The sequence below is a fragment of the Gaeumannomyces tritici genome, assembly GCF_000145635.1.
Source record: "Gaeumannomyces tritici R3-111a-1 unplaced genomic scaffold supercont2.2, whole genome shotgun sequence".
Classification (NCBI taxonomy): Eukaryota; Fungi; Ascomycota; class Sordariomycetes; order Magnaporthales; family Magnaporthaceae; genus Gaeumannomyces; species Gaeumannomyces tritici.
In genome coordinates, this window is record NW_008804546.1 from 6,582,306 (window position 1) to 6,607,301 (window position 24,996).

The following is a 24,996-nucleotide window of genomic DNA, read 5'->3' on the forward strand; positions in this document are numbered from 1 at the left end:
AAAAAAAGTAAAAAAAAAGTAAAAAAAAAGTAAAAAAAAAAGTAAAAAAAAAGGAAAAAAAAAAAAAAAAAAGGAAAAAAAGCAAGCAAAGCAAAAAAAAAGCACTAGCGAAAAAACAACCCTTTTAAACCCGCCCGGAGCTATTACGCCGGCAAAAAAAAGCACAATTACTTTTTAAATACAATTATTTACTTTTAACAAAGCTACAAGCACCCGAATAGCAAATACAAAAAGCACCGTTACCCTAACGGAAACAACCAAGTACCGGGCTAACAAAAATACGTACAAAAACGTTAATAAAAATAACCATTAATACCCAATTACATAAAAAAAATAATAATAAAGGATAAGCTATACCATACCGGATACAAACCGTACCCGAAAGCATAACGCGGGGCCGGAAAGCGTAAAGCGTTAGCTTTACGCAATAATTACCCGGTTAATTAAGCTTTCGCTTACTAATAGCGATCGCCGGAACTACCCCAAAGCAATGGCGCTCCTTTAAAGCCACATTTTTTATACGTTTTTTTTATAATTTTTCCATATATTAACCCTTACCTTTACTTTACCATTACACCCCTTTGGCCGGGGGCACGAAAACGCTTTTTTGCCGGAGCATTTATTAACAATCGAACGAATTATAATAAACGAAGCCGGCGGTTTAATACCGACCCGGCACCGGTTTGTAAGCGCAGGGTTTTCTTCCTTAAACCAAACCCAAAGGTTTCCCCTACGCATCACTTAGCAATAACACTAAGGTTTTTTTTATAAATAAAATAAAGTATAAATATATATATATATATATATAATAATAAAAACGTTAAAATAATAATAATTTTTACTTTTTATTTAATTTTATATATATTTATTTATGCATTTGCGTAATTTTTTCCGTATTTAAATATATATTTAATTTCTTATTTAATTAATTTCACACGTATATGTTTTACTATTTATCTAAATAGCTTGAAATGACTTGCCAAGTTACTTAAGTTAGGTAACTTGACTAACTGACTCAATTCCGAACCCTGACCCTAACAGACCCCACTAGAGGGCTCCGCACTTTTAATGTTTAATATCCTAGTCACTTATAGCCAGATATCGACATGCCACTTTCCCAATCCGGTCCCCAAGCCTAACCACATGCAGAGTTCCCGCTCATGATGGACGCCCTCATGATGGACGCCCCAACCGCCGTTCCCGTCCTCCCGTCCCACCAGTTCTACAACGACGGCCAGCTCCTGATCGGCCACTCCCGCTACCCTACGACGCCGGGGCACGCCTTGGCAATCGTCCAGTCCGGCACGGACCTGTTCTCGCTCGGGCGAGACGAGTTTGTCAATGTCCTGACCAAGATCTCGAAGGCAGCGTCGCTCCTTTGCGCGCGCCACGCGGTGGAATGCTGCGCGCTCGTGGCAGAAGGCGGTAGTTCTCTGTCCCTCCTGCCGCTGCACGGGCTGGGCGAGGACTGGAGGCCGGTCAACAGCATGAGGGAGTTTCACAAGAGCTTCCCGGGATACATCTCCTCAAAGGACGGACGCATGATGCTGCCCATCGTGCTAGATGACATCTATTCCAAGATCCAAGCCGTCTCCGGGTTATCCGCCCCGTTCGACTACCGGTTCGACGGCGCCGAGGATGACACAAGCCTCTTCGCTCGCATCATCCGAGGCGAAGTCCCAGAACGCCGCGTGTGGGAAGACGACCACCACGTCGCCTTTCTCACCGTTTTCGCCAACACCCCCGGCGTCACGATTCTCGCCCCACGAAAGCATCTGCCCGGCGACATCTTCTCCATAGACACGCCGGCCTTTTCCGAGCTGATGAGGGCGGCTCACCGCGTTGCCGGAATCCTCAAGGAGGCTTTCGGAACGAGCCGATGCGGCATGATCTTCGAGGGATTCGGAATCGACTACGCGCACGTTAAGCTCATCCCCATACACGTCGCCGACGCCGCGGGTGGCGACCCGGGAACAGCCGGGCCAACCGTGACGGTGGCGCCGTTCCTGGAGACGTACCAGGGTTACGTGACCTCGCTCAACGGGCCTCTGCTCGAGGATTCCGAATCCCTCGCGCGCACCACGCTCGACATCCGGAACATGTACCGCGTCGAACCCGCCAGGCCGCCGCGGTCCTGGGCCCTTCCGTTACAGCACTTATCCTTCGTCCTCCGAAATCCCTGGTACAAAAACCTTTTCCTCGCCCAGGATGCCCTGTTCCACACTTCGGTCACCTTCTTCCGGGAGAAGCTCGGCTACAAGTACTGCTTCGTGCCGGCGACCACGAACGCCGTCAGCTCGCGGATGGGACTGGGCTCCGACTCGGAGCCCGTACCCGTCCTCTTCCTCGGCCAGGAGATACATCTCGCGGACTCGATGCAGTTTTCCTTGGAGTGCATCCTCCGCATCCAAGACGGTGTACCCGGCGTCTACCACGTCAACACCTCTTGTTCCCTCAGTAGTGGCCTGTCTGCCCTGCCGCCTCTTCTAGTTACATGGTAAAATGAATGCAATGCCAAACTTTCTCTTCGCAAAGCGGAATTTCCTTTGCCCCTACGGAGCGGATCGGTGAGATGTACTATAAGTGCGGTGACATTCGACGAGTTGGTTGTCGGCCGGCCGCGGTCACGATCGCGACGTTTAGACCGCGGCGCCTCCAGGCAAACCCATCCCTCCATGATCTTTTGGTTCTCCCGGCCGCCGGCTCGGTATGCCTCACGGGTGCAGCCTGAAAATCGGTGGTAAGCCCAGACGACGAACGAGGCGGGAGCTGCCATACCCATTCAAAGTCAAGCGAAAGATTTCAGACACTAACTACGAACTGTCACTACCACGATCAACAGCAAATGCATTTTAAAAGCTTACGATAAATTACAAAATTTAAAAAAATATATGTTAAAGATTTTATAAATTATTATGGAATTTTACTTTTTCGATTATTTTTATAATTTTATTTTATTCATTTATTTGCATTCGAAAATTGTAAGGTTTGGTGGGAAACCGCGTTTGCACTCAGACTTTTGAAGCGGGGCTTTAGTAAGCTGGCACTTGTTCTAAGTTGGAGGGCTATAATGGCCATGGCGTTGAGCCACGGCGCACAGAGACAAATACAAGAGTGGCCAGTACTTGGGCTGGATGTTTCATTGTCGTCTGTCACGCCCAGGACACTAAGTAGTCTAGCTAGGATATTTCAAAAACTTCAAGACCACAGTTCCCTCAGAAGCATTTCGAACCATAGGTACTCGGTTGGATATTCCTCCTCAAGCATATCGGCGACAAATTCGTGCCAATCACTTTCCCAGCGCCCGCAGGCAGTCATGGCAAGAGTGTATTCCCAATAGCTCGGATACCACCCAGCTGCTTCCCAGTCGATCAAAACCAACGAGCCATCGCTGCGGAGCAGGATATTCTTTCCCTGCAAATCACCGTGGGTGAAGACGGGTACATGGTTGACAAGGACGCGAGGGACGACACGGCTGTAGAACTTGGCCTTGTTCGGCATGGTGCCAATTAGGAGGTACTTGTTGATCATGGCGCGGTTGAGCTGCTGCTCGGTGTCGAAAGGCCCGTTAATAGGCCCGTCGATGGCTAGCTTTGATCGGTCCTCGTTGGGGCTCGTCCAGAACATGCCGTCTTCCAAGGGCCGCCGCCCGATGCAGCCGTAATATCCCGGCGAGGGGATACTCCTCATCTTGTCCAGCATCGATCGCATTCGTCGGCTCATGTCTGACTTGGCTTCTCTGCTCATGGTGTCCCAACGCGAGATCAAAGGTTCGCCGTCAATGTACTCCATTACGATGAAAGCGCGTTTTCGTCCATTCGGTTGCGTCTTTGTGTAGAGGGCGTAGACGTGCGGTGTGGGGATACCGCATGCTTCCCGCACGAAGAGCATATTCTCTCCCTCGGTCAAGCTCACACCTGGTCCATATTTGACGACGAAGTGTTGGCCGACACGAACGATGTGACGACCAAATCCGGTCTTGAGAACGTCGGTGGAGCTCACGATTTCGCCCTCGGTAGGCAACGGCGCCGGAAGTTGGTCTGGGTCCGCAAAGTAAGGCGCCAAGGTAAGTCCGGCAGCATTCGCCTGGAGCGTGTTGGGTTAGCATCCGAAAGACACATCTGGGGGTTCAGTTCATCATCCACCTACCTGGGGCGAAGCCTCGTCATCCGACTTGTCCATGCTTGCTGGCGGACGTGCCTCGAGAGAAGGGGTGAATGGGTTTACCACAGCAAATGTTTTTGGTTGGAAGCGTGACGAAATGGATGTTGGGGAGAAGGGGGTGGTGGGGCTCCCTTGGCGCACGAACCTGCCTAATGCAGTTACACTTCGCAGGCTGGCTAAAAGCGTCGCCCGCACTAATGTCGTAATGCTTTGCCATGGTTTCTATCCACACGTGAAATGAGAGATAGGGGCATGGCGATGTTGGAACAACCAACAGCTCTGTCAGGCCCGCGTAAACATCCCCACGGGGCTCATTCGGGACTGAATACCCGTTGACAACACGCTGTATTTGGCCTGAAGCCGCCGAAAGGGGGGCCACCATCCCCACCAAATACGAATCCCTGTTAGGCCACAGCCGACATCTTGGCTTCTGTATGAGGTGGGGCCCAGGGCACGTGAGTGCACGACCCACCCGATGGATAGACCTGAACCGCCCACGCACAATCTGCGCCCGTGGTAGCTCACACAGCTTCCCATCAGCCCCATCAAGAGCGCAAAAGCGACTTGGCAAGGCAGCATGGAGAAATAGGCAATGCGAGGCCACCCACACACCGCCATCTCACATTGCGGGCCTGGGACTGGGCAGCCTTACAAAATGGCATCATGTTCCAGACGGTGGCTTTCCAAGAGCTTTCTGTCCTGTCGCCTGTCCTGGCATCTCTCCTGCCCATGCACGCCATCATGCCGCTGCCAGCCACTGCTATGTTGGCGGTCGACTTGGAGGTTCCAGTTCTTTGTCGAGCGCAAGGTCAAGGAGGAGAACAAGGTTTTTGGGGGTGCTGGGATCCACATGCAGGCACTGCAGCTGTGTGAGGTATCACGCTTTGGCGATCCCCGTGGGCGGTCTCTATCCATCGGGGTGGGCCGTGCACTCACGTGCCTAGGCCCCACCTCACGCAGCAACTAAACGCGTCGACCAGGGGCCACAATCCGCGCTTCCATGATATTCTACGAGTATGGAATGGACTCCCCTCCTCCAACCTCAATTGATAATTGTCTCCGACATCTCTCGGGACGATCCATTACGCCCCTCCGACTGACTTTCTCCGACTGGTTAACTCCGGATTGGTCAGCCGTCAGCCGTCAGCCCTGGCACTCCTCTATGCTTTGAAATCAAGCACCAACGCTGCAGGTACCCCTCCAGAGGGGCCAGCGGCTGCTTGCCATTGGTGTTTTGGAAACGGTTGATTCCATGCCGCAGACCAAGGTTGCAATGAGGTTTGACTAACATGGAGCCAAAGGCATTGTGATGTCGGCAGTCCCCCCCGAATACCGAGTCGTGACCTGCTGCTATAAAATGTCCCAGACAGTTCCTCTACCATGACCCATCCCCTCTTCTCTCTGTCCTCTCCATCACGCCGCTTAGCACCACCAAGCCCCGCATCTCCATCTTCATACCTTCCCCGCACAGCCAGCAAAACGCACAGCCAGCAAAACCCCACATCGCGGCCATGGCGTCTCAGCTCAAGCCCCTCAAGCCGTATGGCGTTGCCGGGCCGAACCCGCCCAAGGTCATCATGGCTCTCGAGGAGCTCGGCCTCCCGTACGAGCCCGAGCTGATCGGGTTCGACAAGGTCAAGTCGCCCGAGTTCCTGGCCATCAACCCCAACGGCCGCATGCCCGCGCTGCAGGACCCCAACACCGACCTGACCGTGTGGGAGTCGGGCGCCATCCTCGAGTACCTGGTCGAGCGCTACGACAAGGACAACAAGATCAGCTTCCCCGCCGGCTCGAACGAGTCCGCCCTGACCCGCCAGTGGCTCTTCTTCCAGGTCTCGGGCCAGGGCCCCTACTACGGCCAGGCCGTCTTCTTCACAAAGTACTTTGGCGAGAAGGTGCCCGCCGTCGTCGAGCGCTTCACCAAGGAGATCGTCCGCGTCTCGGGCGTGCTGGAGAGCCACCTGTCCAAGCAGAAGGGCAACGTGGCCGAGGCCGGCCCCGAGGGCGAGGGCCCCTGGCTGGTCGGCGACCGCTTCACATACGCCGACTTGTCGTTTGTTCCCTGGCAGAACATGATCACCATGGTCCCGATGGACCCCGAAGTCAAGGTCACCTACAACCCAAACGAGTTCCCCAACGTCAAGAAGTGGCTGGCCAATCTGCTTGCCCGCCCGGCAATTGCGAAGGGCATCGATCTGGCTCTCAAGCAGCTCAAGTGAGGACGGTGTGGGAAGTGGTTGTTTGGGGGGGTTATAAAAGCCCTCCGCGGTATAGATTAGCATCCAGCGGTTCCATAGACCAACATGATTTGCGTTGCCCATCACATGCGTCTCTCTGGGAATCTTGCCACGGGCAGCCCAATCTACCCTGAGCAGAGTTCGCGCTTTGCCCCGGGGATGTGGGTGTTGAAGTTCTGGCGGCGCCATGACCCCCTGGTTGAGTGACCCAATCGCCCAGAAATCAGACGAGCAGAAGGCAGGCTCTGTCCAACATGACAACGAACGCGTTCGAGATGTGACGAGACGACGTAGCATGCCCGTGGCACCGGATGTGACATCAACTCAGCCAGGGCCCCTGGTCTGATCAAGGAGCCAAGTCTTCGGGGAGCTTATATACTTCCAGAAAGGAATGGCGACGCGGGCAGCAGCACCCTCGCGAGAGAATTTCTACCGCAAAACAGGACCGTCTTCCTTCCCGGACAGGTTCGGCACACTTGACGACTCAACATGTTGGCCGTGTCCTCGGAACCGGGCCACGAGTGCTCGACGTGCGGCAAGATTTACCAGCGGAGCAGCCATCTACGGCGCCATGAGATGACGCGTACGTGTGGCCGCCCCTTGGTCGGCGCTACTGGCTGCTTGACACGGACACCCAAAGATACACACGCAAAAGCGCTGGTGAGAACTAACAGGGACCGCAACAGATGGGGGCGACACTAGATTCCACTGTCCGTTCTGCCACGAAAGTGTTTGCTCGCAGGCAAGTCACAGCGCGCGCCCTGGGGGCCTTGGGCATTGCCGAATAGGTTACTCCTTGCTGACGTACTACTCCAGGGACGTCTGCCGGAAGCACTCTCTCCAGTGTCCCAGCGAGGGCACGCAGGCCGACCCGCCTCTCGCCAAGCGCGGCCAGAAGCCTCGGGCGTGCGATGGCTGCTTCGGGAGCCGCCTGGCCTGCGACAACGAACACCCTTGTTCGCGCTGCCAGAACCAGGGGGCGTCAAGTGCAGCTACGAGAGGTTGCTTTCTTCACCGAATGCCGACCTCGCCAGCAGTTGCCGCCAACACGTACGCGGGCGGTGGCGGCAGTAGCAACAGCACCGTCGGCAGCACGAGGATGGAGAGCGTAACGCCGCCGCACCAGCTTCCATCCCCCGAGACAGCGGTCGGGAGCGGCGGCGCGGCGAGCCCGGGGGACGAGGAGATGCAGGGGGACACGGCCGGCGACTGCCGCGACGACGCCCACGGCACGCGAGAGCGAGAAGGACGGCGAGGAGAAGATGGCGGCCCGCGTCCTTCCTGCTCAGCCTGACCAACCCCAAGGCCGAGTCCATGGTGCGCGCGCTCATCAACGAGCCCCGGTGCGCGCGCGACGAGGAGCTGCTGATGATGCCCATGGCGACGACGAGCGAGACGTGCGGCGGCGGCGGCGGCAGCAACACGACCGAGGCCGACGACGCCCTGGACCTGTTCCTCCCGTCGCCGTCGGGCCAGCCCGGCATCCTGGGCGACCTGGCCGCCAACGGGGGCCTCTTTGCCAACTCGAGCTTCTTCCCCTGGAGCCTGGGCCCGCAGTCCATGGACCTGGACGACTTTTACGTCATGAAGCCCGACGACTCGGACCTCGGCTGCTTCACGACGGCCACGGCAGAGGGTTGCCACGCCGACGCGCTGTCTACTAGCCCTGGGCAGCAGCAGCTCGCGCCCGACGCGGCGGCGCAGGAGGCGGCCATCGCGGCCGTGGTGGACGCGCTGCAGGAGACGCACGACTGGTTCGCGCGGTCCGGGCAGGCCTACGACGACGGCGGGGTGCCGTCTCTCCTTTCGGGCGCGGGCAGGCGGCGGCGACGACGACGACGACGACGACGACGCAGGCGCTGGCGCGGCCCAACGTGCGAGCCTTGGTGTCGAGCTACTTCCGCAACACGCACCACGACTTCCCGCTGCTGCACCGCGCCTCCTTCTCGGTCGAGGCGGCCGCGCCCGAGCTGCTGCTGCTGCTGGCCGTAGTTGTGCTGTGCGGCTCGCTCTACTCGCCCCCGACCGACAGCGCCCTCTCGTGCCGCGGGCTGTTCCACCTGGCCGAGGAGCTCGCGTTCCGCCGCCTGGCCGCCGCGCTGGCTGCTGCCGAGGAGGCGGCCGACTCGGCTGCTGCTGCTGGTGCGGCTGGTGGCGGTGGTGGTGGTGGTAGGGCCCAAGGCCGGTCAGTATTGCAACGGGCCTGGAGTCGACGACGAGGCTGCACGAGACGCTGCAGGCGGCGCTCATCATGCACGGCATACAGAGAACACCATGAGTGGCGCCCTGGCCCGCCGGCGGAACCGTACCGTGCGCCTGCCGGCCCTGGTGTCTGTCGTCCGCACCCTGGGCCTTGTCGAGGACCCGGCACGGCCCCTGGGAGGAGGGGGCGGCCGACATGAGCGCCGAGGCTCGGTGGGGCCGAGTTTGTGCACACCGGACGCAGATCCGGTAGGACCGGCCTGCCCTGATATAGCACACACACATACACACACACACACACACACACACACTTTGCTCCCTACAAGACTCCATTGCTAAAGCCCCAAGCACGGCAGCATCGCCACCTGGACCCCTCCTCGCCGACGGGCCAGCAGAGCGGCATGTTCCAACTGCCCGCAGTCCATGACCACGCTCGAGATGACGGGCGACCTGCCGTGCGTGCCTGGCCGAGCTGTGGGACGCGTCCGGGCCGGCCGAGTTCGCGCGCGCGCCGTCGACGCAAACGGCGGGCCGGCGTCGTGCCTGGCGGCGCGGCTGCTCTGTCCCGCGTGGCGGTCGAGTCGCTCATGGCCGACTACGACGACAACAACAACGACAACGACGACGACGCGGGGGCGGCCTCGAGGTTCCCGCTTCGGCACCTGGCGCTGCCGGACCCTGCAGGTGCTCGTCTTCGCCATCCACGGCACCCATCCGCAGCGCGCGCTTCGCCAACCTGCGCTACCCGCCAGCGCGCCCTCGTCATCGTGCGCGCCGTGTCGCGCTGGCAGGCGCTCTGGGACCGCGCCGCGCGGGGAGGGCTCACACGCCCGAGGAGCTGAGCCGCCGCGGGCTCGTGCGCCACAGCGGCGAGCTGTGCTGGCTGGCAAACAAGATGCTGGCCGTGCTCGTGTCGGGCGCCGCCGAGGACTCGGGCTACTTCCAGGGACATTTTACCCGCTGCTCGAGGAGTTTCAGCCCTTGCAAAGCCAGCCACCAGATTAGATATTGATATAATATGAGAATCATTAAATCATTACGTTAATCCCCTGAGCCGACACCGCAGCCGCATGCTCACTTTGCCGTCGTCAGACTACAACACACCCCACGCCGTCAAGTCCTTAGCCCAGAGCGTTGGTGCAGTCGACCATGTTGTTCTTGTCGTTGCCGAAAAGGGCCATCTTCTCCATGCTGTTGAGCAGGCCGTTAGCGACACTGACCGAGAAGCGGATGCATGGGGTGTGCAAACTTACGCGTTTCCAAATGCGCTGGACCACTTGTTCTGGTTATTGACAAAGCCCTCAAACTTCTTGCCGACGTCCTGGTAAGTGGCCAGCTTGGCGTCCGAGGGGAACACAAAGACGTTGTTGGGCGTCTTGCCCGTCTTGGCGTAGTCGATGGTCTCCTTGTAGTACTTGACATCCCATTGACCGGGTCTGCCTCGAGGGAGGATACCGATTAGTCTCTGTCATTACACGGTTTGGTCAATGAAGGAGAAAAAAAAAAGTACTTACGTCGAGTCCTGGGCCTTGCCGGCCTGCGACGGATCGACAAACCTCTGGGTCGAGGTGCTATGGGCGCCCATCAGGGCTGCGAGCTCGGCCTGGCTGTAGCCCTTCTTGGCAAAAAGGTCTACCAGGTTGGCGGCCGTGTCGAACACGTCGGGCAGGCCGCCCGGCTTGGCCGAGTTGGTGCTGTCCTTGCGGCCGATGAAGGTCTTGACCCTCGGGCCGCCTGGGCAGAGCACGGTCGCTGCGTCTGCGGTGGTGGTGGGGAGGAGAGTAGGCATTGGTTAGTTCTGAAAACATGCTTTCGTGCTGATCCCAAACATTCCCATGCTAGGGGAGAGTCACTCACTGCCGGCAAAGACAATCATGTCGGCGACCGACGTTCCATGGCGGGCCGCGGCGTCCTTGAGGTAGGCGGCGACGGTCTGCAGCCCCCTGTTCTCGGGCCGGTCTAGCTCGACGTCGGGCGTGACGCCCGTGATGAGGGAGCCGTCGCAGCCGCCGACGAGCCCCTGCGACTGGTCCCAGGAGCCGCAGTCGTGGAAGATGGCGCGGATGGCGGCCCTGGCGAGCCCGTTGCACTCGGTGCCCGTCATGAACTTTTGGTTCAGCTCCGCCTTGACCGCCCCCCAGACCTCGGGGCACTTGCCACTACCGCCGCCGCGGCCACCATCGTCGCCGCGCGTGCCAGACTTGCCGCTGTCGTCGCCGCCCTTGGGGCCCGGGACGGCGCCGGCCAGCGCCAAGAGGCTGGGGAGGACGAGGGTGATGCTGAGCCTCATGGTTGACAAGGGGAGGTTGCTCTGCCAAGACGGGAAGCGAAAGGCACGGTTGCGCGTGGCGCAACAGGGGAGGGATGAGCGAGCAAAAGTGAGGGTGGGCAGGCGGGTTGGGATCGTGGAGCGAACGGATGCCAAGAGATGAGATGGGTGGTAAGGCCCCATTGCCGAAACCTCGCAGCTGGGGGGTTTGCAGCCGGCATATATATATACCTGCTCGCTCGCTGTGAGGAGGGCAACGTCGGATGGTCCGTGGGGGACGTACGCACAACGTGTTCGACGCCAGGAATAGATCCCCGCTCGTGCCGGAAGCAGTCATCCTGCCCCCTGGTGGTGGTCATGCCGGGCAACGAACGACGAGGCGATAGGACAGGCTCCGACGGGGCGAAAGGGGCGTTGTTGATGGCTCGGTTCGTGCGGTCCGGAACCAGGCACAGCCACCGCTGCTGGATAAGTAGGCCTAGCCAGGGCGAGCGTTGGGACCAGGGGGGACACGGCCGAGAGCCGCCTGCCTGCCTCTCTGCCTGCATGGAGCGACCCAAGACAGGTCGTGCCCATAACGGCTCTAGTGGCATGCCAAACCCAGCTTTTCGTCGGGAGTCCGGTCTGCTGCCACGGGGTGGGGGACAATGGTCAGCGCCCCCACCTGCATGTTTCGGTAGTTTCCATGTGGGCAAGTGCGCCGACCTGCATGTTGGACGAGTAGCCGGCGAGCGTTGGCGAGCACCGGCCGCCAAGGTGGTCGCGAATGGGGCGCGCGTCAGGGATAGCGTGGGCCGTGGTCGGGGGGCGCAGCAAAAGAGCGAAAGAAGAAAGAAGAAAGAAAGGAAAGCCAGCACACACACATACTTGCTGTTTGTGGCGCACAGCTCCAGCCCACGGTCCCCTGGGCTGACAATTGTCGCCGTCCTGATAGGTTCCAGCTGCCTGCGGTCTGCCCGCGCTAGCAGACGTGCACCGGGTCAACACGACGTCGGGCATCAGCTGCGAGCTGGCCGTCTTTTTGTTGTTTGTCTTTGTCGTTCTGTAACTCGCCGTCCTGCTGTGAAAATCCATGTTCCATCCCCCGAGCCTCACCGCCCGCAAGCCCAGCTGGACGACAGGGCCCAGGCCGGTTTCCGCTCGCTCCTCGTACTTCGACTCGGCCTGTTTCGGACCTTGGACGGCGAAGGACGCCACGGGGGTGGACGGCCGGTTAGGTGACCAGCCCTCGCAGTCCAGTAACCAGAACAATCGGACCCCTGGTATGGGCCAGCATAGACCTGCGTGGGCTTGCATTGCGTGGCGCTATTGGAAAACATTCAGCCCTCCGGCCAGCCGTCTTCAGCGCCGGCGTCTCGCTGTCCTCGTCCCCTCGCTGGCTCCATCCAGTTTGTTCCTGGCGATGGCTGCTTGATCCGATGTTCCCCTGGCCCAGGTTCCAGGTTTTCGCTCAGCCGCCAACCCCTGCGAAGAAGGTGAGCTGAATCCTCTTGGATGGTCTGGACTTTCCATCCTTCTTGGGCCGACGTGCATTCTCGAGAGGTCATGTGCAGCGCCTCGTCGCGCAAGCCCAGTGTTGGTGTTCGCATGGCACTCTTATCCTTTCTCGCTGTCGGCGGCCCCATGTGTTAGCCATGGAGATGAGAACATGGGATCAACAAGGAACGCTTGGCTGCCTTCTGCTTCTCTCGGACCTGCCACTTTTTCGACACTTGGAGGAATAAGAAGCCTCCAAATAGCCGTTCCCAGGTATCGTGCTTCTCCTTCGGCCCGGGAGAATCTGCGCTCGTGGGTGAAGAGGTGTGCTACCCACCATGCATCCCAACCCCCAAGACCCAACCCCCGAGACGGGTAACACAGGCTGCCATCAAAGACCCTGGGCGATGGCCTTCTGACTGCTACAGCCGAAAGTCGTCGTCGTACGGCGACTGGTTTGCGTGCGCCTTGGCTACATGCCCACAACGCTGATATGGGTTGGCAGGTTGTAACAGGTTTCCCCTCCTTCATGGCCGATGTCTCAGAGACCGTGCTAGCCGCGCTCGTCCTCTTCGTCGCCAAGCCAAGAGACAGTCCTATCCGAATGCTTGCTTGTGGTAGTACTGACCCGTCTCGCGGTCCTTCTTCCAGTAGCTCCTGTGTTTGCTGACAGGGGCCGAGGATCCGTGGGACGGCTGTGAGCTCGGAGCCTTTCGTTTCTGGCTGTCATGACTGGACGGTAGTCAATTGTAGGCGGAAGTGACTTTGACGAATGCGGCAGTATAGCTACCCACAGGAAATCCGGTCTTTGGCCTCCTTCCTTTCCTTCATCATCTTCTAATACATCTACAATCATTTAACTCGCTACGTGCATTTACAAATGGTAGCAACTCTTGCGGTCACTTGACCTGGGAGATTTTGAGAGCAAATGGGATCCCAGGCCTCCAGAAACGGAGGTTTTCGCCTCCAAAAACGGATGCCTCTACCCCCCTTTGCTCTCGTGCTAGATCACATTTTCACCGCGAGCACTACATTTCCCGGTGGAGGCGCAAAACAAAGGCGCCGTCCCATGCAAAACCCGGCGGCGTGGCCATATTGCTTGCGCACCAACTTGGACGCAGGACGCCGACGAACGAGACACTTCTGCCGGCGTGGTTGCCGCTTGGGGGAAGGGAAAGGAGACGGGCAGAATTATTGCACCCTATCAGTGCTACAAGGCGGGCTGATGGACCGGAGGCACTGCCTGGTCGCCCTCAAAAGTCCGACTATGCTCCGTGGAAATGTGCGCAGGAAACGAGTGCAGTCAAGTCCCCACACCAGGTCCCTTGCCTCAGAGTCAGCTGCAGCGCTCAGCCATCAACTCTTTCTGACAAGCAAATGGACAAATGGACAGAGAGATAGGCGAGGAAGGATAAAAAAAGAGACTGCAGAGGCAAGGGTGGAGGAAAAAACGGTAAGGAGGTGAAGGTAAAAAGGGGAGGGAGGGGTGGAAGGGTGTAATTGTGAAGGGAGGAGGCGTGGAAGAAAAAATAAAATAAATAATAAATAATAAATAATAAATAATAAAGACAGAGAAACGGAGACGGAGGCGGAGACAATGTGGCAATGGGGTGCAGCTCAAGGTAGACGGGAGATCAAGGATGGTTCAATCGCAAAGAGCAGTGCTGGGCGGTGGGTGCTTGCTCAGGAGGTGCCTTGGTAGCACCTAGGTGACCTCAAACTTTTCGCCCGACCAAGAGCTCGCTTATTTCCTCAGGCACCCAATAACCAAACTTCTACAGGTGCCCTCTGCCTACCATCACCCACCTTCTCCCTCACCCCGTAACTCTTCCCAAAAACCCAACAGAAAAGTTCACACGCCGCCCGCCTTCCCTCTACACATACTCTCCCTGGCACCTACCTCCTCATTCCGTCACCTGGCTGCTCTGTGTGTGGCTTACGTGGCTGCTGCCCAATTTACACTTTTTGTGCGCAGGTAATACTCTCGCCCACTTCTGGCTGTCTGCTGCCTTGATCCTGCCCCTCACCACTCTCTCGCCCACCCCCGGCTGTCTGCTGCCTTGATCCTGCCACTCACCTCTCTCTCTCGCCTATAGGTGGCTATATACAGGAAGGCCGCACAGGCGACAGTGGCCTGAAGCCTAACCCGCAGTGAGTGCTCTTGAGGTCTACGTTGTTCGGCGTCACATCTGCTGCAGATTTTGGTAGGGCGGCTAATATCAAGTATTTAAGATACCTTCCCAACCCACACCACCCTCCTTGGCACCGACGACACCATAATCATGTCGATCTTGCCCGATACCCTCAAAAACCTCTATAGCCCTCCCAAAGGCGGCCTTCCCGCAGACGCATACGAGCGCGACGAATTTTGGCGCAATTGGGGATTCACCATTTACCGGACGGCCTATGGCGGCGGCGGTGACGGCGGCAAACAGTCGGACCAGCACTGGCAGACGCTGCTGGCCAAAATCCGCGAGCAAGCCGAGGACGAGACGAGGATGCACGCGGGCGAGCGCCCGGGCGCGGCCGCCGCCGCCGCAGAGGCCGAGCGGGCGGCCGAACGGCTGCGTGCGCTGTTCCGGCTCGACGCTCACTCGGACGCCGCCCTGCTCGACGGCGCGAGCGACGACCGCCTGCGCGAGTTATACAGGGCGGGGGAGCCCCTGGGCGAGGACGGCAAGCCGCCGGTCATGCACGACGGCGTGCCGAAGCGCCGCCACTTCCTGGTCGCCGACGCGCAGGTGCTCGAGGACGCCGGCAACGGCAGGTTCTGGGCCAGGTGTATCCAGGCCGATTACGAGCCCGAAGACTACATCTCACGCCACCCGCGCTGGTATATCGGGCAGTACTATTTCGGCTGGATGCAGATGACCACCAGGAGCATCCTGGAGCTGTGGAGCGACCTCGAAACGCGGGACCTGGAGCAGATTGCGCCCAAGTCCAGCGATCCCGAGCGCAAAGACGCCGTCTTGTACGATGGGCAGTTGACTGGCAGCGGCTGGCACTAAAACAGTCGGTGGAGGAAAAGCAGGGGTTATAGTTTGTACTTGGTGGGATACGCAATAACACTGTTAAATACCTAAATATAGTTGACGCGCGGCCACTCTTGTATTCGTCTCTGTGCGCTGTGGCTCAGCGCCATGGCCATTATAGCCCTCCAGCTCAGAACAAGTGTCAGCTTGTTCTTGGTGTCCTTTTGGCCTAGGTGGGGAGGGCTTCCCTTTGCCGAACCGTGACAGTATCGAATCACTAACGCTGCGACCAGGTGGCTACGAGAGGTTATGAATCCGCCGCCAGGCTCCGTCTTGCTTGGGCACCAACCCTAAAGGTAATATAACTGCCGGGCCCAAGTGCAGCTGGATTCGGCCCTCAGCTAGCTCTTCGGACACTTTCCTGGTGAGAAGGAAGGGTCGCCTATCCGATGGTTAGATCTTGGCGTTCTAGCCTGCTCCGTCGACCCGGCCTATGCCGTTGTGTTTACTACCCTCTGCTGACGTGAGACTAGCCTCCGAGAGCTTTCGGCCCCTTGCCACTTTGATCATAGTCGTCGGCATACACTTACACGTCCCGAAATTAACAGCTGACCCCCATCTTAGAGACCTTTGCGTCATGCTATGTCACCACACCTCCTGCAAGAACGCGGGTCTTTTTGCTGAGCCTCAAGAACTCGGACTCGTAGGCCATGTATTTGTACGACGCATGAGAATCAATATGCGGCCAGGCCATGGAGCCAAGGCGCCCATGAAATGACTCGGGATCGTCCTTCTTGAGCCTATCTGCGTCTATAGGTTCCGTGACCGTTCGCTTGCAGAGGCCCCGACGCCGAGCAGAGATGTGAATCTTGCCCAGGCACCGGTGATACTACCTATTTTACACTGATCTAAGCCATTACGTCCGAGACGAAGTTGTAGCTGTGCTCCCAGATGCACTCTCTAGTTCGGTTGAAGTGCCTCCAGACGCACCCGCTTCCCCCGTAGATGTGCTTCTAGACGCACTTTCTGCCTCGACAAACGTCGGCAAAGCCGTCCCGAGCAAGCTATTGGTGGCGGCGGGATCCGTCACGTTCCACTTGTACGTCGGCCCCGTGCACAGCGCGGTGCCCTCCTGAAGCGACAGGGAGCAGGAGCCCGCGTTGACGGACGGGTTGACCGTCTTGAACAGCGAGATGGTCAGGCCCCCCTGCACGCAGATGGAGCTGCACGAGTCCCCCGGCGCCACGACGTGCCATCTGCCGCAGTTGAGCGTCGTGCCCTGGGCGACGGTGGCGCACTCGGGCGGTGGGACACGCGTTTCCGTGTACCCGTCCGAGACGCCCGTCGGCAGTGGCGGTTTGGGGCTGGCGGTCCCCGTGAAGGTGCCGCCCTGGGGGCTGACGCAGATCATCTTGCCGTAGAAGTCGGTCGCCGGCTGCAGGTTCTCGCACTCCCAGTCGAGCCACGAGTTGTAGTTGCGCAGGATGCCAAACTCGAGGCCCAGCGACCCCTCGATGGTGGCGCACGTATCTGCCGGCCGCACATAGTACGTTTGGCAGGTTATAGGTACGCAGAGGGACAGGCCCGCGCAGACCCTGCTGCAGTCCGGCAAGAGGTCCTGGTTCCCCATGTACAGTGCTGCCGAAGAGACGCTGGTCTTGTTGGAGATGGACTCGCACGTGTCCCCCGCGGCGGTGGTGTAGCGTTTCCCGGTGACGCAGTAGGGCGCCGCTGGCGGGTCCCCGACCGTGAGAGGCGGAGGGATGTCGGTCGGCCCCGACACGCCGCACTTTGAGTAGACGTATTCAAGCTCTACCTTGTAAAACTCGTCGTAGATTGAGTACTGAGATGACTGCATAAAGGCCAGCCGGCGAATGTAGCAAGTGTGGCAAAGCTCCGTCTGCGGCATCTGGGTGTAGCTGGGAACCAGAGTGAAGTTTGCAATGATATCTGTGTGGTATGCTCCGTCAGTCAGGCCGCCTGGATGTGATATGGTCCTTTGGGAGAATGAGAGGATTTACCGTTGCAATACTGCCGCGCCCCGGGGTCTTTCACACAGGTCTCGTTGTAGCCTGCCCACATGTAGCCACCTAGCCTCGTGGCGACACTGCCATGGAGAGCTTTGCCAGCACAGCTAGAGCTGACCGCGCCGAACCAGGACTTCAGCGAGCCGTCGCAGGTCCCCGCGCAGACCTCGTCCGTCAGGCTAACATTGCCCAAAGACGGGCGGTAGGATGGGGTGTCCCACGAGCGCACAAGCTCGTGGCAGTCGATGTTTGCCGTCAAGGAGTTTATGCAGCTGTCCCCAAGCTCAGGGCCCAGAGCTGAAGCTTCATAGAGCGTGAAGCCGGCTACTGCCCGCAGCGAGGCACAAGCCACGACGAGACAGACGGCGAGATGAGGATACATTTGGAAGTTGTCGGCTGGCGGTCGGTGTCTGTCGTTTGAGAAGCTTGGGGGAGGATGGACGACAGGGGACTTCCAATCTCTTGAGTAAAAGTGACTCTCCCGGGCCACTGTCACACGGGGATCGTCCCTGTGACTAGCGGAAGGCACATTGGGCCTGCAAGAGGCCAGTCAGAAGACCAGGATAAGCAGGCGCCTTGGGGTTGGACCGTCACCAACAAGCCACATACATCTTGTATGACAAACGACCAGCTGTAGGCGCTTGGCACCCCAGCCCACAATTAGATACGCACCCTAGGACTCTGTACGGGCCACCCTGTGGCCCATATAGGAGGCGCCTCTCGAAGGGATCCCTCGAGGAGATTCTGACTCCACGGCGGCACGGAGTCTCTTTGCCATACTAGCTACCGTGTACCTGGCTCCTTTGCTGTGCCATCACAACAAGACATCGTTTATAAGCGAAGCAGGTGGCTGCAAGGCACGAACCGGTCGAACCGGTCGAACTGGCCTTGCAACTATGCAACTGTTTTCGCTTCTGCTTCTGGCCCTCTTTTCTGGGCTGGTTGTCAGCCAGACATGCAGTCCCACGAGCAACTGCAAAGAAGGATGCTGCAACAAGTTTGGAAACTGTGGCTTCGGACCGGACTGTAAGTTTTGGCTGCAGTGACTTTAAGGCCCGGCCTGTGACCATTGGTCGAGCAAGCAAACTAACCTGCCGTCGCCCTCGTCAAGTCTGTGGCGCAAACTGCATCTCAGACTGTGGCCGCAAATCCGAGTGCAATCCGGGGTATGGGTCTGAGTGGCCAAAGCGAGACAAGTGCCCTCTGAATGTCTGCTGCTCCAAGCATGGATACTGCGGTGTAAGTCCAGCAGGGCCGAGATGTTTCCCAAGCAAAATCTCGCTAACCTCCATGCCTTCCTCCCTCGCTAGACCACCAAGGACTTCTGCGACGACAAGAAGGTTGAGCACAAGACATGCTCCAAGGACAGCGGAAACCCGCGCATCGTCGGCTACTTTGAAGGATGGGCTTCGAACCGGCCATGCAACGTTTTCTGGCCTGAGCAGATCCCCATCGGGCTGTATACGCAAATCAACTTTGCTTTCGCCACGATCGACCCTGTCTCGTTCAAGGTCATGCCGGCGACGCAGGCGGACGTCAACCTCTACAGGCGATTGATGCTGATCAAAAAGCAGGATCCTGACCTCAGGATCTTCATCGCCATTGGTGGTTGGACGTTTAACGACCCAGGCCCAACGGCGACGACCTTTTCCGACATTGCCGCTTCGGTGCCTCGACAGACGGTTTTTATCGAATCCCTCATATCTTTCATGTCTACCTACGGCTTTGACGGCGTCGACCTGGACTGGGAGTATCCTGCTGCGGATGATAGATCCGGCAGAGAGGTGGACTTTGACAATTTCCCCAAGTTCATGGCTCGCCTAAGGGATTCGCTGCGGGCGAGCAACAAGGGCATCTCGATCACGATCCCGGCATCCTACTGGTATCTGCAGCACTTTGATCTCAAAGCATTGGTATGCCCCCCTCGTTCGCCACAGCAGGCTTTTTCTTTCAAGATTGACACACCGCTAACTAGCACCTACGCGCAGTCAAAATCTGTCGACTGGTTCAATGTTATGTGAGTGTTCTAGGCGGCTTCCCCTGATCAGGCCAGGAGTCCCAGCAGCTAACAGAAACCGAATCTGTAGGTCCTACGACTTGCACGGTACATGGGACAAAGGCAACGAATGGACAGGCGCCTTCCTCAACACCCACACCAACCTGACAGAAATCGACCAAGCCCTGGATCTGATCTGGCGAAACGACATTGATCCTGGCACCGTTGTTCTTGGCCTTGGCTTTTATGGCCGCGCCTTCACCGTGACCAGCCCATCCTGTATCGAGCCGGGCTGCACGTTCGAATCGGGGGCTGAAATGGGGGAGTGCAGCAGGGAAGTTGGCATCCTGCTCAACTCCGAGATCGACGACCTGGTTGAAAAGAACGGAGTCAAGCCCAAACTGTACGAAAAAGAGGCATCCAAAGTGGCTTCCTGGGGCAATCAGTGGGTGTCGTACGACGACGAGGAAACCTTCAAGCTCAAATCCGAGTACGCGCAATCCATGTGCCTCGGCGGGCTGATGGTTTGGGCCATCAGCCACGACACCAAGGACGCCAAGTACAGCAAGGCCCTGGCCAAGGTCGCCAACCGCAAAATCACGGCGGTGCTGTCCGTGACCGACGGCTCAGATGACACGTACCAGCCGACCAAGAAACCGATACAGCAATGCAAATGGACCAACTGCGGCGAAGGCTGCCCGAACGGCTGGATCCACATGAAGCGCGAGGACCCCGGGGCCAGGACCGACGAGTACATGCTCGACGGAGGCGGTTGCGGGGGTATCGGCTCGCACGCCTTCTGCTGCCCGTCGGACCAGAAGCTGCCAAAGTGCGGGTGGTACAGCCACAACAACGGCCGCTGCAGCCCCGAGTGCCCAGAGGACTACGGCGTCGTAGGCGGCAACAGCCAGTACTGCAACAACGGGCTGTGGCAGCACGCGTGCTGCTCGCGGGACACAAAGAGCCTCCAGCTCTACATGAACTGCCACATCGGGTGCGACGCGGGGAACACTTGCCCGATGGAGTGGGCCAAGACCAAGTGGTCGGACCAGAACACGCTCCTAGTGTCGTCCGGGACCGGCATGGGCGGCGCAAACTGCTTCAGCCAAAAAAAGACGAACCTGTGCTGCAACGCTAACAACCAGAAGGCCACCTTTTCCGACTGCAAGTGGTACGACTACGGCCTGGGCCCCAGCGACGAGGGCTTCTGCCGCAACAACTGCCCCAGCGACCGCGTCAGGGTCGCCCTCGACTCCAAGGCCGAGGGCTGCAAGGGCGGTGGCAAGGCCAACTGCTGCGTCCCGGTCTACTACGACACGATCGAGAAGAGGAACGACAGGCTGGACGCCTATGAGAACGCGCTGAAGAAGTGGCTCGAGGACCCGTACTGCAGCAACCCGGGGTCGATCCTTAACGGGCGAACCGCCGCGGTGCCAGCCCCAGAACCGCCGCTGCTCCTGGGAGACGGCGGCGCCCAGAACCCAAGCGCCCTGGTGAAGCGCGCCACCAACCCCGGCCAGTCGGCGACCGAGGATCTCTGCTTGAACATCCTGACGGCAAGGGTGGTGTCGGAAATGGTCAAGGTCATGGGCGAGCTGTGGGACGAGCACATCGGCGGCAAGTGGTCGAACCTCAAGGTGGAAAAGCTGAAGCCCTTTGCCAAGAACACCCACGAGTGGGAGAAGGACAGCCCGATCCAGTTCTGCCACGACCTGGTCTGCAGCCCCTACACCTGGGCGGGCCGAGTCGGCGGGAGCAAGGAGGTCGACTGCATCAACGGCTTCTGCCGCACCGACGGCGACTGCAGCGGCACCATCCTCAGCCGGCGCTCGTTGACGCCGTCGCAGCAGCTCATGGCGGTCAGCAGGGCGCCTAGGGACGTCCACTGGGTCGAGCAGTGGTCCAGCGCGAGAGACTTCACGGCCCACCTCGTGGACGCGCAGGGTCAGACGTTTGACCTTACAATTACTTTGCCAACAGTAGGTGTATTTTGGAACCATCCTTGTTCTCGACCAAGGCCCCCTTTCTAACGATAAAATGCCAAATAGTACGATTCTCCATCGCAATGGCCCTTAAACCATCCAATCTTTGACGAACTCATTGACTACGCCAGCTTCGACGACTGCGGGAACCTCCAGCTGGGCCTCGAAAGAACGCCCAACGGACGGTACTACCAGAGTAAGCGTTGACTGGGTATCAAAATTTTCGTGCACCATGACCCTCGAGCTAAAACTTTTGATGCTTTGTGAATTGCAGTCGAGCACCCATTCGACGGCAACGTCGTGGCTAGATTTCTGGAGAACGCAGCAGCTGGGACGTAAGTAGTCGCTTGCAGCTTTTCTTCTCCATTCTAACACCCATTCATGTTGCTGACAAGACAAAAAAAAACAGATTGAGGAGTGGCGCAGTGGCCAGGACTGGCGCGGTCAGCATGAGTTTCTTCCGCGTCGCAAGCGTCATGCCGTTCTCGGGAACGCCGCCTCCCCTTCCTGGGGGAAACAATTATGTGCTGCTGTTCGACCGGGTCATGGAATGCTTGGGCAGCAGGCAGAACACCGCACCTTTCAGCGGCGTCCACGAGGACATTAACGCCGCCAAGGGCAGGGTCAGTCTCGCTTTGTTCTCCCCTGTGCGCACGGGGGAAAAAGAGGGCAGGAAGTTGCTAACTCTTTTTTGACACTGGGTGGCAGCTGGCAATGGGCAAAGATGTCTTGGATCGAAGACGGTGGACTGCCATGTGTTCGGACCAAACCGCAGCCGACAAAGTGCTCAGCAAGCTGCGGGCAGCCATCTCGACCATCAACTACCTGAATATGCAGAGTCACCCGGACCCCGACGGCCGCCTGACGACGGTGGTTAACAACGTCGGCAGGCAGCTCGCGCACGCGCAGACGGAGTGGAACCGGAACAACCCGGCCGGCCAGGTCCAGATTGTCAAGTACTGGCGGGAGTGGGTCAGAGACTACTACCCGTGGCTGACGAGGTACACAAGGACCTTCTGCAGTGATCTCATTGCGGAAATGAAGAAGTACTGGGGCGTGTCGACGGGCGACAAGGCAATGCAGGTGCTCGAAGCCTTGTCCAAAATGTCAGACGAAATCGAGCGAATAAGTATCAGAACGGCGGGGTTCGACTGAGATGGCGCTACAGTACAGTCCCACAGAAGTAGTTTGGATAAAAAAACACAATCGGCTACAACCCCAATTCCAACCAAATTACTTCAAATAAGCACAACGCACCCAATTCGAAGTTAAATAAAAAGGTAAAATATAAATTACAATGCCCGGCAATTGGGCTTTAATATTTGGTATACCAACCCCTTGCAGCCCTCAATGCAGCGACCCTCCGGGGCATAAAATCGATTAAGCCGTCGATAAATGCTTGTGGCATTGCATTCCACGCACTTTTTAGGGCTGCTTTAAATTTGGCTCGATCTGCTTCGTTACCACCCAATTCGTATAGGTTAAGGGCGTTTTTCCGCAAAATTTCTTTCATTTTTTTTCCAAACGTGCTTAATGGGGTTTATATCCGGGCTATGGGTAAGCTACAAAATTGGCTGGATTTTTCGACCTTCGAACCAAACCAAAGCCGCTTTTAATATATATATTTTAACGTTATTTTGCTGGAAAAAACGCTCGGGGTGCTGGTTAAGGTTTTTTTTAAACCCAAATTCCTTTAATGCTTATATATAGCTTTTTGTTAAGTACTTATTGCGTTTGGTAGCAAAGTTTTTATTTATAATAACCAACGGGAACCAACCCCCTTTCCATATCCGCTTAAAAACCATGCAAAATAACGTTAAATAAACGTAAACTTTTGGCTTAATTAAATATCGTTAATATTTGTTTTAGGGGGCACGAAAAACCTAATTATCGCTATTTAAATTAGGAAAATTTTAAACGGTGAATTTGTTAAAATAAAACCTTTAAATTTTATTAATTATATATTTTTGTTATTAAAATAAAAGGGTTAATTTAAAATGCTTATATTTTTACCAATTATTAATTTTTTCCCTTCCAATTTTTTGCCCACGTGTTACAATTAGGCTTCCGCTTTTAAGGTAAAGCACCAAAGGAGTATCGAACAATAGCACGTAATTTAGCAAATTAAAGGGATTTACAAAGTAATTTGGGTGCGGTTTAAATGCTTGCTCCAAAAATTACTTAAAAACCAACCAAAATTTAACTAATGCCCGTGCATTTATTAAAAATTATTTAAAACAATAAAAAACCATTCCTTTTTATACTTAATTTTCGTAAGTTTCTAGCTTTAAATTTGTAAAGGCCTTACAAATCCTTTGGATTTGTAATTTTATAATAAATCTTAAAATTTTCGCTGGGATTTGTTGCTTTGCAACAAATTTTTAAATCCTTTTTTTAATAGCCAAACCTTTTTAACTACGTATTATTGCTTGCCCCCGTCCTTTTTGTTAATTATAAGTACTTTTTTTTTTATTATTTTATTATCCTTTTTTTTTTAACAAAATGTTTGGTTAAATATGCAAGCTTTATTTTGCTGCAAAAATTTTGCGTTAATAAAAGCTTTTAATTTTTTATTTTTTTATTAATATGCTTTTTTATTTTTACTGTAAATTTTAAAGGCGCGAAATTTATAAAGCTTTTTTTTTGGATTTTTTTCGCTATACCGAATGTTTGCGGGTTAATTGTTCGGGTTATAACGTTTTTGGTTTTTTTTAACGATTTGCGGCATATAATTTTTTAACACAATAAATTAAAAACCAAATTGGTTGTTGCTAAAAAAAAAAAATTGCGTTTGCGCAAACAAAAACGCATATAATTGGAAAAAGTAATGCGTGCTATTCGTCGAAAAATTAATAGCGTTAAGGAATTGAAACGGGTAAAGCGGGAAAAAGGAGCGCAAGCTATTGCCGGAGCGGCAACCAGCCCTTTTTCTTTGCATTAACCCAATTTTTTTCTTTTATTTTTTAATTAAGCAACGTTAAAGGTTAATTTTAACTTTAACCCGTTGGTTTTTTTTAATTTGTTGTATTTATACGCTGTTATATTTATGGAAGAAACCTTAATGCTGCGGCTAAATACATGCAAATGGGGGAAAACCTTTGGGTTGGGCCTAAAAAGGAAAAACTTTATGCTTGCGTTCCCGCCTTTTTGGCGGTGCGCCTTTGTGGCGGTGTTAAACCGCTTTGGCTAACGCTTACTTTTTTTTACGCTCGATTGCTTGTAAAAGCTTTACCCGGGAATTAACCGTTTTCCCGCGTACAGCCCCTTTTGCAAAGGGCTAACAAAGCCGCGTTCTGCTTGCTTGTAATTAATTGGTTAATTGCTTCGTTATGTAATTTGTTAAAGCTTGTTAGGCTTAATCGTTATCGTTTTAAAGTTTAAATTGCTAATTTTATTTTGCTTGCCCAAATGGTTTAAAGCATTTAAAAACCTTTTTTTCCCCCCTTTTTTTATTTTTTTGTTACTTTTTTTTACTGGCCCGTTATTAGCGTTTTTTTATTCGGTGCATTACGTGCGTTATTTTTTTTGTTTGTGCTTTAAAAGGCCCCAACCTTTAAGGCACGTGCAAAGTAATAATTTTGCTACGCACGTAAAAAAGGTGCATTCGAAAATCGAATTAATGGTGGTAGCGGACGGGTGCAAAGCGGTAGCGCAAAGGTAAAGGAGGTAAA

The 24,996-nt window shown here is 55.8% G+C and overlaps 9 protein-coding genes across 9 annotated transcripts; 5 read left to right on the forward strand and 4 right to left on the reverse strand.

Annotated features, from left to right (window-relative positions):
• Positions 1 to 1,097: 1,097 nt before the first annotated feature.
• On the forward strand, positions 1,098 to 2,534 carry GGTG_04794 (hypothetical protein). Its single transcript, XM_009222591.1, has one exon. It carries the CDS (start codon positions 1,161 to 1,163, stop codon positions 2,499 to 2,501), a length of 1,341 nt encoding a protein of 446 aa, XP_009220855.1. The 5' UTR covers positions 1,098 to 1,160; the 3' UTR covers positions 2,502 to 2,534.
• A 383-nt stretch (positions 2,535 to 2,917) lies between these two features.
• Positions 2,918 to 5,011, reverse strand: GGTG_04795 (hypothetical protein). The gene is made up of 2 exons (XM_009222592.1): positions 4,150 to 5,011; positions 2,918 to 4,086 (listed from the first exon to the last, which is right to left on the reverse strand). Exons 1-2 carry the CDS (start codon positions 4,180 to 4,182, stop codon positions 3,199 to 3,201), a joined length of 921 nt encoding a protein of 306 aa, XP_009220856.1. The 5' UTR covers positions 4,183 to 5,011; the 3' UTR covers positions 2,918 to 3,198.
• A 59-nt stretch (positions 5,012 to 5,070) lies between these two features.
• On the forward strand, positions 5,071 to 6,484 carry GGTG_04796 (glutathione S-transferase II). Its single transcript, XM_009222593.1, has one exon. It carries the CDS (start codon positions 5,676 to 5,678, stop codon positions 6,381 to 6,383), a length of 708 nt encoding a protein of 235 aa, XP_009220857.1. The 5' UTR covers positions 5,071 to 5,675; the 3' UTR covers positions 6,384 to 6,484.
• Positions 6,485 to 6,890: 406 nt separating this feature from the next.
• GGTG_04797 (hypothetical protein) lies at positions 6,891 to 9,615 on the forward strand (the record flags this gene model as incomplete). The annotated part of the gene is made up of 7 exons (XM_009222594.1): positions 6,891 to 6,984; positions 7,190 to 7,548; positions 7,707 to 8,192; positions 8,258 to 8,570; positions 8,668 to 8,852; positions 8,960 to 9,249; positions 9,324 to 9,615. The coding sequence occupies 7 exons, from the start codon at positions 6,891 to 6,893 to the stop codon at positions 9,613 to 9,615; spliced, it is 2,019 nt and encodes a 672-aa protein (XP_009220858.1).
• On the reverse strand, positions 9,566 to 11,579 carry GGTG_04798 (hypothetical protein). The gene is made up of 4 exons (XM_009222595.1): positions 10,461 to 11,579; positions 10,118 to 10,361; positions 9,857 to 10,039; positions 9,566 to 9,794 (listed from the first exon to the last, which is right to left on the reverse strand). The coding sequence occupies exons 1-4, from the start codon at positions 11,053 to 11,055 to the stop codon at positions 9,725 to 9,727; spliced, it is 1,092 nt and encodes a 363-aa protein (XP_009220859.1). The 5' UTR covers positions 11,056 to 11,579; the 3' UTR covers positions 9,566 to 9,724.
• Positions 11,580 to 12,107: 528 nt separating this feature from the next.
• On the reverse strand, positions 12,108 to 12,762 carry GGTG_04799 (hypothetical protein). Its single transcript, XM_009222596.1, has 2 exons — positions 12,686 to 12,762; positions 12,108 to 12,481 (listed from the first exon to the last, which is right to left on the reverse strand). Exons 1-2 carry the CDS (start codon positions 12,738 to 12,740, stop codon positions 12,192 to 12,194), a joined length of 345 nt encoding a protein of 114 aa, XP_009220860.1. The 5' UTR covers positions 12,741 to 12,762; the 3' UTR covers positions 12,108 to 12,191.
• A 1,868-nt stretch (positions 12,763 to 14,630) lies between these two features.
• Positions 14,631 to 15,356, forward strand: GGTG_04800 (hypothetical protein; the record flags this gene model as incomplete). Its single annotated transcript, XM_009222597.1, has 1 exon — positions 14,631 to 15,356. One exon carries the CDS (start codon positions 14,631 to 14,633, stop codon positions 15,354 to 15,356), a length of 726 nt encoding a protein of 241 aa, XP_009220861.1.
• Positions 15,357 to 15,960: 604 nt separating this feature from the next.
• GGTG_04801 (hypothetical protein) lies at positions 15,961 to 17,729 on the reverse strand (the record flags this gene model as incomplete). Its single annotated transcript, XM_009222598.1, has 3 exons — positions 15,961 to 16,130; positions 16,311 to 17,270; positions 17,342 to 17,729. The coding sequence occupies 3 exons, from the start codon at positions 17,727 to 17,729 to the stop codon at positions 15,961 to 15,963; spliced, it is 1,518 nt and encodes a 505-aa protein (XP_009220862.1).
• A 460-nt stretch (positions 17,730 to 18,189) lies between these two features.
• Positions 18,190 to 22,480, forward strand: GGTG_04802 (hypothetical protein; the record flags this gene model as incomplete). Its single annotated transcript, XM_009222599.1, has 9 exons — positions 18,190 to 18,373; positions 18,459 to 18,586; positions 18,658 to 19,260; positions 19,336 to 19,364; positions 19,435 to 21,322; positions 21,392 to 21,521; positions 21,600 to 21,660; positions 21,735 to 21,948; positions 22,034 to 22,480. Exons 1-9 carry the CDS (start codon positions 18,244 to 18,246, stop codon positions 22,478 to 22,480), a joined length of 3,630 nt encoding a protein of 1,209 aa, XP_009220863.1. The 5' UTR covers positions 18,190 to 18,243.
• Between the last annotated feature and the right edge of the window lie 2,516 nt (positions 22,481 to 24,996).